Source organism: Hordeum vulgare, chromosome 4H (genome assembly GCF_904849725.1).
Source record: "Hordeum vulgare subsp. vulgare chromosome 4H, MorexV3_pseudomolecules_assembly, whole genome shotgun sequence".
Lineage (NCBI taxonomy): Eukaryota > Viridiplantae > Streptophyta > Magnoliopsida > Poales > Poaceae > Hordeum > Hordeum vulgare.
This window is the reverse complement of record NC_058521.1, coordinates 448,032,059-448,042,983: the sequence shown is the minus strand read 5'-3', so window position 1 is coordinate 448,042,983 and position 10,925 is coordinate 448,032,059. Positions and strand designations below refer to the sequence as shown.

Genomic DNA, 10,925 nt, shown 5'->3' with positions numbered 1-10,925 from the left:
GATTTTTTTAAAAATCCAAAACATTTTATGAAACAAAACAGAAAAAGAAGAAAAATAAGTAAAACGAAAAAAACTGGGTTCAGGGAACCTTGTTGAAGTTTCCCAAAACCAAAAAATACCGGCTGAAACTTTCTAGAAGTTCCCAAAACTAGCAAAAACGTCTGAAGATGTTCCGTTTGAATGGACCGGCCCAGTTAGAAGGATTGCTCGATGCGGCTGTTACTGCACAGAATACGGCAATTAGGGAATTCCCGCTCAACTTTCTGCCCGTCCCTCCATTATTCCCGGTCCAGTGGACCGATATACACAAGCTCATGTGGTCCCCAAGTCCTAAACTAAGGCCCAATACCCGGTCCACTGATAGTACATAGTTCCACTAAAAAAATTCTAAAAAAAAGTTCCACCCAAAGAAAGAAAAAGAAAAAAGAAATATAGCTAGACACAGTCTTGGTGCACCGTGGACACGGTCTGTCCCTGGGTGTCCCATAGCTCCAGAGCTGTCGTGCGGCCAGCGCACCACTACCAAGTTCGCGAATTCTTCGGCCGACGCGGTATGGGCACATCACCCTACCTCCCTCCTCCTCCTCCTCCTCCTCCTCCACTTCGTCTCCCCCCCACCGATCCAACGAGGCAGACAGGGAAACTTCCTCGCGACCCCACCTCCTCCCCCGCCTCGCCGAGGGAGGGGATCGCCGACGCCGCCATGGCCTCCACCTCCTCCAAGCACGCCAAGCATCGCCGGATCGGAGAGGACGACGACGAGGAGGAGGCCGAGGAGGAGGTACGCACGCTTCTGATGGCTGCTGCTGCTGCTCTCTCTCTCTATCGACCGTGATTACTACCCGCCGGTGCCGTGCGCTAGCTTTCCATCCGGGGGGTTCAGTTTTATGTGCCTGCCAGGCGTGCTGCTGCTGTTGTGGTTGCGTGACAACCAGGTCACGGTAATGTGACTGATGCGGCTGTTACTTGTTATATTTGGTCCGTCAGACCAAGAGTTAGATAAGTGGATGTTTCATCATACGCTAAATGTGATGCGGTTGCTAGAAGGCTGTAAAGAGTTTGGTGATTGGATGTATTGGCCCGTCAGACTGAGACCTCAACTAATTGTTGGCCCATTTGTCACCCATGGGAGCCTACTTCTGCAGGAGTATGCAGTATGATGGGATCATATGTCAATGTGTGCACGCCATTAGTAACCAATGGATAGCTGTAGCCTGTAGCTCCTGTGCTTTGCTTGGTACTGTTGGTCACACCCATTTGGGAGCATGTAACTGGTTGGTAGGATCTTGTTTTCTCAATGTGTTGTTTTACTTTAGGCCTTCTATCTGTAGTTTACTAGATCTTAGAAGTCAGCATTCTGCTTCTGTTGAATATGTCTGAGTGGTCAATTATCTGTTGCTTTATCATACTTTATGCATTTGTGCAGCTCGGCCGATTTGATGATTTCACCATTGCTTCATCTTGGGAGAGGTACTCAGTGCTTCCCCCTTTTAGTAATAGCCCATCTACAGTTATCTGCAAAGGGCCAATTAAGTATGATTGCACTTCTGAGTTTCTTAATCATCTAGGTTTATATCTGAGATAGAGGCAATTTGTCGTCAATGGCTAGCAGATGGCCCAAAGATCTTGATGGTATTGCTCTTTCCCGGACCCTATTTGATGCTCCATGTGACGTATCATGTTTCTTTGTTTTGTTAAGTATATGCATTCTTGTAGCAAAAAGGTGCAGAGACCGTGCCTTCCTACGAAAACTTGTACATCGTCAAGCGTGAACTGAAGCATGGGAAAAGAGTCTACTGTATGGAGTATAATTTTAGGAAATCTGCTAAAGGTGCAAAAAAATTACGTGCTTATTCTCCTCAACAAGTTATGCCGTTATTATTCTCTAAAACGACATTTTTGTTGAGTATTTTTGTATTCAGTTGCAAATATCTTTCTGTAGGCAAATATTCGTACTGGGATGATGATATACACAGTACAGAACTGTCCTTTGGAGTAGATGAGTTTCTGGTATGGTTTTACTCTATTGTTGCATACCATACAGATACATGGATGCTGACCAGACAACATGATTTGTTGATATATTAATTGATTGCTGTTCACATTGTACTTCTTTGTATTATATCAAATAACTTTGTTAGTTTCCTGGTTCAGAGATGATAATTTCCCGAGTAAAGAAATTGCATTGAATTCCTCATAGAAACCTGGAAACCATTATATTTCAAGTTCATCAGCAGTAGCACTCGTTTTCAAATTGTTGCAACAAGCTGTCAAGTTCTTCTGCATTGTGGAGCCCGGTTAATGCATATATGTTAGTTTACATAAATATTAAATAAATTAATTATAGTTTTTTATTGCTGTCAGATAATTTCTCCCTTGAGTGCCAGCGGTGTCATTCTTGATGATCCTGAATCAACTAAGCTTTTGAGTTCTGTAGCAATTGCATTGTCTAATTGTGGCAGGTTAGTGACTTTTGACTAATTTATGAAAGCTAGCAGTGGATAGTTTATTCAGTTCATCATGTGTCAAAGAAATAGCTTATTTGATTTATGGTCAGAAGAGAAAGTAGTGCATACCGTTTAGTAGGTTAGCACATGAATATAAGCAGTGATGGTTTATTCTTTGTGTTTACAAAGCAATTGCTTCAGTTTTATTCTTTTGCTCTCAACGTTCTTCTTGGTGCCCGTATATTATATCATCCCGATTAGTGAGTTTACCTTGCAAAAACAAGTAAACTTAATCTAAACGAGGGTGTATCAAGTCACTCACATTGCATTTCTCCATCACATCCCTTAACGGCAGATGCTATCTTTGCAGCTGTGGAGGGTGTTGCCAGGCTAGTTACAGCATAGCCGCTGCCATTTTCTTTTACTGACATATAAATTTCAATTTTAGCAATTGGCCAGCATTTGTACCTGTGCATGACCCTTCACGAAAAGCATATATAGGAATCCAAAACATGGGAACTGTATTTACTCGAAGATTTGAAGCTGATCGAATTGGTAGCCAAGTCCCGATACGACTCATGCATCTGGAGGGTTTACATGAGCTATTCCTGTCAAAGTTTGTGAGTCTTCTCTTCAGTTCGTAACTATTTATCTTTCATAAGACCTTTCTGTTCCTTAACTAAGTTTATCATCACTGAGTAGTAGCTTGGAAGCAAAGTTACAACACATGCTTCCCGCTGTTTTTGACTTTTGCCACAACATTTTCATATGATTTTACATTGAGTTTTTGTTGCAACTTTGCAGACATGATCATATAATGTGCTAAAGCTTTTGAAATCTGGAAAGCTTGCTTCACTCCATACATCAGAAGTATACAACCTTTCTAAACCAATGTTGCGTGCAACTGACAACTGTTGAGACACGTAAAGAAAATGAAAAACACCAGCGAACCACTACGGCACTACCTATTCTTAACACTAGATATGACACCCCGTGCATTGCTGTGGGAATTGGATGCACTTATTTCTATGAGAATTGGCAGTATGAAGCTTTAGTTTTTGAATTAGCAATATGAGAATTGAAATTAAAGTACATTTATTTTATTATATAGTTGTAAAATATTTATTGAATATGAGTAGCATGCATGGTGCATGTTAAGGTGTTTCCCCCCATGCGTAGTGGCATGTGAGTTGGCATAGTTGCATGTTGAGAGAATTAGATTTAGTGGAGGATGCATGGTGGCATGGTGAGTTGGCATAGTTGCATGTGTTAAGATAATTGAGTTAGTGGGGATCAACTATTTAGGTATATAGGATTTGGATTTTAAAAATACTACAGTTGCTGTTGTTCAGTAATTATGTTTGTCTATGAATCCTCCAACATCTCATAACTGTCCTGGATTGCTTTCTGCATGTCTAACCTTCATTGTTCTGTTTGAAGGTCCTATCCTCAACAGATTTTCCAGCAAAGGTAAAGGTAAACTTCTCGATGAAGCTTACCTACAGAACTCCTGAACATGATTATGATCTTGAGGAGACTTTGGATTCTGAAGCTACTGAGCCAATACCAGAAAGTGAAGTTGCAAGCCAACCCAGAAAACAATGGGATGATGATTGCCCTTGGTCAGAGTGGTACTCTGCCGAGGATCCTGTTAAAGGTAACTGCAGCCTTAGATCTTTTACCTGCAATGTTTTTAATAATAGCTACTTTCAAGAGAAGATCACGGGAAGTTGGGAACTACAAACCATACCATGGATTGTATTTACAAGCATCATATCAACCATGATAAGCAAACAACATGGACCAAGAAGTAATGTGCATATATGATATGAGAAAAGTTGAGTTGTCACAAAGTCATGGACTATAATAGCATGCATATTCACAATTTTCTTCTTTCCTGCTAATAGTTGAGTGATATGTGTGCAAAGTATTCTGTCAACTGTATTTTACTTTAGTATATCTCACGTGTTGGTTTACTAAAAGATATGTTTAAATAACACATGCTGGCAATGAATATTAGGTTTTGAGTTGACAACCATTTGGGGAGGGAAAACGTTTGAAGAGAGCTTTGAGATGGCTGAGGTGGAAAATGCTTCGTCATTTGATGCTGATAGTTGGCTTCTTCAACCAGTTGTGTCGCCATACATGTAAGACTTTTTTTGTAAAATCATCTTGATATAAGTATCATATTTGTTTTACATATTTCATGGATTGTTCCACCTCATGATGTATTCCTTTTGTTTATGTTCATTCATTTTTAGGGTTGATGATTCTATTGGGAAGTTTGTTGGGTTTGCATCCCAGCTACATCTTCTAGTAAATGCATTTGAATCGTCAGCAGAGGCACAATTTTTGGAAGATTTTGTTGCAGGTTAAGAACTTCATGCATGTCAGAATTCCTTTGAAGTGACGATAATAACTTTTTGTAGCCTTTTTTTTCTGATTTTGAAGTTGTCATGTTAGAAAGCAGATAATTCAGGCCAAGACAATTCAAAATCTTCTGTTGCTGTGCCTCCACCAACTGTTATTGATCGTGTTATGAAAGATCTTTTCAATGATGGTATTTATACACCCTCCTTTCTTATCTACAGAGTCTTTAATTTTATGAACCATATAAATGAGCATAATTTGTTTTGGGAATAAATGAGCATAATTAAGAAAATCTCATGTGGTATATAATATCAAGCATTCAAGGAATCCACAATGCTGCACTTGGCCAGATCTATGATAAACTCAAACTCGAGTAGCCAAAAATGCCATAATGAAATTTTCATGTCATGTCTGCAGCCTTTTCTTCTAATTCATTTAGACAAAAAACAGGTTAACTTACATTTTGGTGTTTTTCAGAGGTTGGAAACTCAAATTATGTGGAAGCAGAAAACAAGTATGGTCGCGCTTTGAAAGGAGCACCTTCAGATTCTCTCTTTGCTCAGTTCTGTTTGCATGCATTGTGGTTTGGCAACTGCAATATACGTGGTTCGTGTTCCGTGCTAAATATTTTCAATAAAACCCTTGTTTTAATTTCGTGAGCTACATTAATGATTGACTTTGTTATGCCAGCAATAGCAGTCTTATGGATTGATTTTGTGCGTGAAATTCGTTGGTGCTGGGAGGAATCAGAACGACTGCCGAGGATGAAAACCACTTCTAGCATTGACCTCTCTGCTTGTGTAATCCACCAAAAACTACAAATGGTATTTGTGCTAATTTCCTTGAAGCCCTTACTCAACGACATCTTTTCACATAAGAAAATTAGCAGGTTTTGTCTGCGAGCAAATGTCACATTCTTATGTTGTCCAGTGTCCACTGATATTGTGTGAAACCATGTTGGAGTTTATGTCGTACATGGATTATTTATTTGTCTGGTTACTCTGATTAATAAGATAAACTCTAGGGAGTCCCGTAATTTTTCACTTGCTTTGCAAAACGCCGTTTGTAAAGAGTGAACTAATACACCATCCTTTGTCACCCCTTTCCCTTCTGACGAACTGTCAGTAAACCACCGGGTAATGTTGGTTTGTTTCTCCCAAAATCTTAATTGAACAAATTTATGCATTCCATGAATATCAAACTAACAAAGCTAACCATGTTCTTTGTTAAAGTGTGCTGTATTTGTATTTCATGATTCTCTTGTGTTCTGTAAGTTGAACACTGGAGTCCATGCTACACCGGGTCCTTTTTTTCTGTAAATAATCTGTTTCCGTGAGATCAGCATATTTACATGATTTTGCCTTTTGTTTTTGCCTCTCTGCAAGCTTGCGATATGCATTGAGCGGAAGAAATCGTTAAATCGTGAGAAGGATACTGGTGATGTACATAAAGAAAGGAGTTCAAATAGCATGGTAATGTGCATCCATGCCCTTGGTATATATTTAAAGTTAAAAATATTTGATGCTAATATTTCTATTTACGAACAGGCACCTAATAAAATACGTAAAGGATCAGCAGGTGTTGTCCCTTCAATGATGCTGATAAATACGTTTCAGGAAATGCATGCTCCATATACCCAGGTTCTGCTTAGCATCACTCTTCTTCAGATTTAACATCAAGATGCACATACGCCCCCCTTATTTTTCCACTAGTTTCTTAGGATGCACCTTTGATGACAGAAGATATGCATGAAGAAAGGCTCCAGGCAGCCGAAGCTTTTGGCAATGCTGTTGTAAGTTCTTGAACTTACATTACCTTTAGTGTCCACACTTCTAGCCAATTCTTCTTGTTGAATTTTCATCTATTTTTCCCGGTATTTTGTCACCTTTATTGTACTCCTTATTAGTTACCTCAAAATTAGTGTGATGTATACCATTAATCTTCTGTTGCAGGGTTTATCTGGTCAACTAGAAAGGGATATATTATCTTCAGGTAAGGTTTATCTAAAATACCCCCTTTCCTTAAACGGTACATGTAGGCATAGCTAATTATTACTTCTATCTTGAAGAATACTATTATCTTACGCATTATCATTGTTTTTGGAAGATCTTTGATTCCTCTTTTTGTAGAATTTCTTCACCTGTTACTAATTAAGCTCTACTTCATGCTTAGATATGTCTGCTTTTAAAGCCGCAAACCCAGACTCTGCTTTTGAAGATTTTATTCGGTGGCATTCACCTGGTGACTGGGTAGGTGAGGACAAAAGTGATGGTAGTCCTGCCTGGCCGCCCAAAGGGAAGCTTTCTCAGCGTATGTCAGAACATGGGAATATGTGGCGCAAAATTTGGAATGATGCCCCAGCTTTGCCTGTCTGTGAACAGAAATCTCTGCTTGATTCTATTCGAGAAGGAGAAAAGGTGTGTTGCTCTTCCTTATCCTAAGTTCGTATCAGCAGTGGTTTACTTCCATCATGTAGAACTGCATGACCTAATAAATACTCCCTCCGTCCCAAAATAAATGTCTTAAGCTTAGTACAAATTTGTACTAGAGCTAGTACAAAGTTGAGACAGTTATTTTGGGACAGAGGGAGTAGGTTAGAGCAGGGGGGTTCGCGGCAGAAAGTCGGTGTTCAGTTATGAAAGACTAACACATTTACTTGTAGGTGTGTTTCAAAGTCTATGATGAAGATAACAATAAAAAAATATCATGAAATTAGTTGCATATGTTCAGATGTCAGATGGAATCTTGAAATTTACCGGTTTTAGATTACTTGAAATTAAACTGGAATAACCACGTGATGATTACAAATAACCACATATATTTAGTTATAAGTTTCTGGCTGAGCTTTGCATATTTGTGATATTCAGGTGGTTCATTACCTTGAAACTTTGAGACCACAACAGCTCCTTGAGCAAATGGTCTGCACTGCTTTCAAATCATCAGCTGACATTCTAAACAGGACCACATATGGTGGCTTTAAATTGATGAAGACTAAAATGGATCAACTATATGCTACAATGGCGTCAACATTAAAATCTCTTCAAGGTACATACTTTTTGTACAACTGTGCATAAATTGTAGACTTACATTTTTCTTATTTGGGTGCCCTGACATTGGTGGGGCTTCGTTCTGACTTGAATCTATTGAGCTTTTCTACTCCCGTGCTTATTTGGATAACTAAATTATGAGTCCAAATAAAGACGGGGCATAAGCCTGAACTGATGGAAAGGGCTAGTGCAATCCACATATACTGTAACACCCCCTCTCACGTGTGACAGGGAAGACAAGTCAATACGTGCGGCCGGAAGAGAGTGACAACGCGCGAAACTCACGTATGACTCAAGAGGCCACTACGTGGACACAAACGGGGCTACCAACAATTTTTTAAATAAATTATGAAAATCAGGACTTGAACTCAAGACCTTAGCTCCAATACCATGTTAAGCTTCATGCATTAGCCAAAGCAACAAAAAGTCCAAACTGATGAAAAGGGCTAGTGCAATCCACATATACTTTAACACTCCCTCTCATGCTGTGACGGGAAAGACAAGTCAACACGTGCAACCGGAAGAGAGCGACGGCGCGCGAAACTCACGTATGACTCAAGAGGCCTCTATGTGGATACAAAGGTGGTACCGGCTATTTTTAAAATAAATTACGAAAGCCAGGACTTGAACTCAAGACCTTAGCTTCGATACCATGTTAAGCTTCATGCACTTGCCAACGCAACCAAAAGTCCGAATTGATGGAAAGGGCTAGTGCAATCCACATATATTGTAACACCCCCTCTCACGTGTGACGGGGAAGACAAGTCAACACGTGCAACTAGAAGAGAGCGACGATGCGCGAAACTAACGTATGACTCAAGAGGCCTCTACGTGGACACAAAGGGGGGCTACCAGCAATTTTTAATAAATTGCGAAAGCCAGGACTTGAACTCAAGACCTTAATCTGATACCATGTTAAGCTTCATGCACTAGCCAACGCAACCAAAAGTACAAACTGATGGAAAGGGCTCATGCAATCCACATATACTGTAACAATTATTAGTAAATGAAGGCATCGTTGGGGTTAAATACTGTCTAGGATTATTAGTTCCCTAGCTGATAAAATAGATTATTAGTTCCCTAGCTGATAAAATATTGAACTTATTAGGTTGGAAGCTAGCCAACCTTCAGTTATCAGTGGGTCTCAAGGATAATGGGACTTCTTGACAGCTTGAATACTGATGTGGTTATTTTGACAGGAAAATCTGGCACAAGTGATTTGGCTGGAGATTTGAAGCGACTTTGTCAAGTTTTCGAGCATATAGAGAAGTTGCTAATTTTTGCTGCTTCGGTCCACCGAAAACTTGCAGATGCTCCAAGACTGGCTCAATCAATTTTTACCGACTACTTCAATTACTATCTTCCAAAAATGGGAACCAGCTTGGAAAGTATCTGTTATGAAAAGGTAAGTGCTATTCTTCTCGACATCTACTATCATTGCATAGTGACTCTCAAATGATGAAATCAGTATTCATAGATTTGAGGGAAGGAGTAGGAGATCAGGAGCTTCACATATTCAGTCCGGTTCATATGCCTGATCAAATTGGAACCCTTATGGGTTTGCTACTTTATACTGTATATATCCTTCACACCAAATGCCCTTTTTTTTACGGGAACCAAATGCCTTGTTAGCTACAGCTTTCACCTGTTAGAATATCAAGAAAGAAAGTTGGAGGACTAAAATACTCATATATATTGATGCAGTGGGCTGGGGCTTGGCTGCGATTGCCCTAGCCATATGAAATTTGTTAATGAGTTATTAATACCTGGCCATTGTTTTTTCTGTCCATTTCCATGATCATATTTCTGATTTCCTCCTAATCTTCTATGTTAGGAGTTCACTACTAAGGAAAAGGTGGGGATGCTTGAAAGGGAGGCTGTATCAAGCCTGTTTCGTCCCCCTACTGCTAATCAGTCATGGAGGAAAGTTTTGAGCATGGGAAATCTTTTGAACGGCCATGAACCAATACAAAGAGAGATTGTATTCTCAGTTCTGGAGAAACTAAGCAACGGCCACTATTCGAGCCAAACTCCGTTATGTACAGATGAACAGATTGAGACACATAGGATGTATATATCTGGTACATCGAATGATCTCTGGGTTGCTTTATCTGTGACATCCTGGGACTGATATGTTCATCAGACATATGATGAACAATCATAGGAGTTAGCCGGATGTGCTGATATTGCAGATCTATCAATTCCTGGGTTGAAGGTTGAGTGTACAAGAAAATCAATCCTTTGGCATCAGAACAATGGTGGCGGCTGAATCGCAGAGCGAGTGTTGCGAGAAAGTTGAAGTGTCAAGTGTCAACTTATTATCCACAAAAAACAGCATGATCTGCATGAGGTGGAAAGAAATTGGATCGTCCAGCGACCGCAGTTGTAACTTTTGTGCTTGTGGGCATCTGGAGATATGCAGGCTGCCAAGCTGCCATGTGATATGATGATTTACAGTTGCATGTAAGAACCGTTTGTGCAAGGTCTTGCACAGATTGTTTTGTTTACTCACCCTCAGTGGAGTAGTTAACTGTGGTTCCAAGTACTACACCCCTCCAATGAGGGTGATGGTATTTTGTCCATTTTTTAGTTGCATTTTGTCCAAATTGAAATACGCCCTCTGTTCCTAAATACTTCTTCTATATAGTAGTCTAGTTCTTATCAACTACAATTATTTAGGAAGGAGAGAGTATAAATCTTTTTAGAGGTTTCACTACGGACTACATACATATGTATATAAACATATTTTAAAGTATAGATTCATTCATTTAACTCCGTATGTACTCCCTCTGTTCCTAAATATAAGTCTTTTTAGAGATTTTATTAGGAGACTGCATACGAAACAAAATGAATGAATCTATATTCTAAAGTATGTCTATATACATCCATATAGTTTTTTAGCGGAACCTTTAAAAAGACTTATATTTAAGAACGGAGGGAGTAGTTATTAGTGGAATCTCTATAAAGACTTATATTTAGGAACAGAGGGAGTAGTAGATAGAACTACATCTGGCTGGTGGTGTTGCATTGTGCCATTGTACATCATCGGGGTGATGATGCA

General features: G+C 39.6%; 1 protein-coding gene across 1 annotated transcript; it reads left to right on the top strand.

The window, feature by feature from the left end:
* Window positions 1–290: 290 nt before the first annotated feature.
* On the top strand, window positions 291–10,476 carry LOC123448888 (rab3 GTPase-activating protein catalytic subunit). The gene is made up of 21 exons (XM_045125924.1): window positions 291–781; window positions 1,427–1,470; window positions 1,569–1,632; window positions 1,717–1,831; window positions 1,943–2,010; window positions 2,365–2,462; window positions 2,896–3,067; window positions 3,888–4,104; window positions 4,468–4,594; window positions 4,709–4,818; window positions 4,918–5,007; window positions 5,295–5,423; window positions 5,508–5,641; window positions 6,203–6,289; window positions 6,365–6,457; window positions 6,538–6,609; window positions 6,770–6,809; window positions 6,990–7,234; window positions 7,685–7,862; window positions 9,064–9,269; window positions 9,699–10,476. Exons 1-21 carry the CDS (start codon window positions 554–556, stop codon window positions 9,993–9,995), a joined length of 2,814 nt encoding a protein of 937 aa, XP_044981859.1. The 5' UTR covers window positions 291–553; the 3' UTR covers window positions 9,996–10,476.
* Window positions 10,477–10,925: the final 449 nt, after the last annotated feature.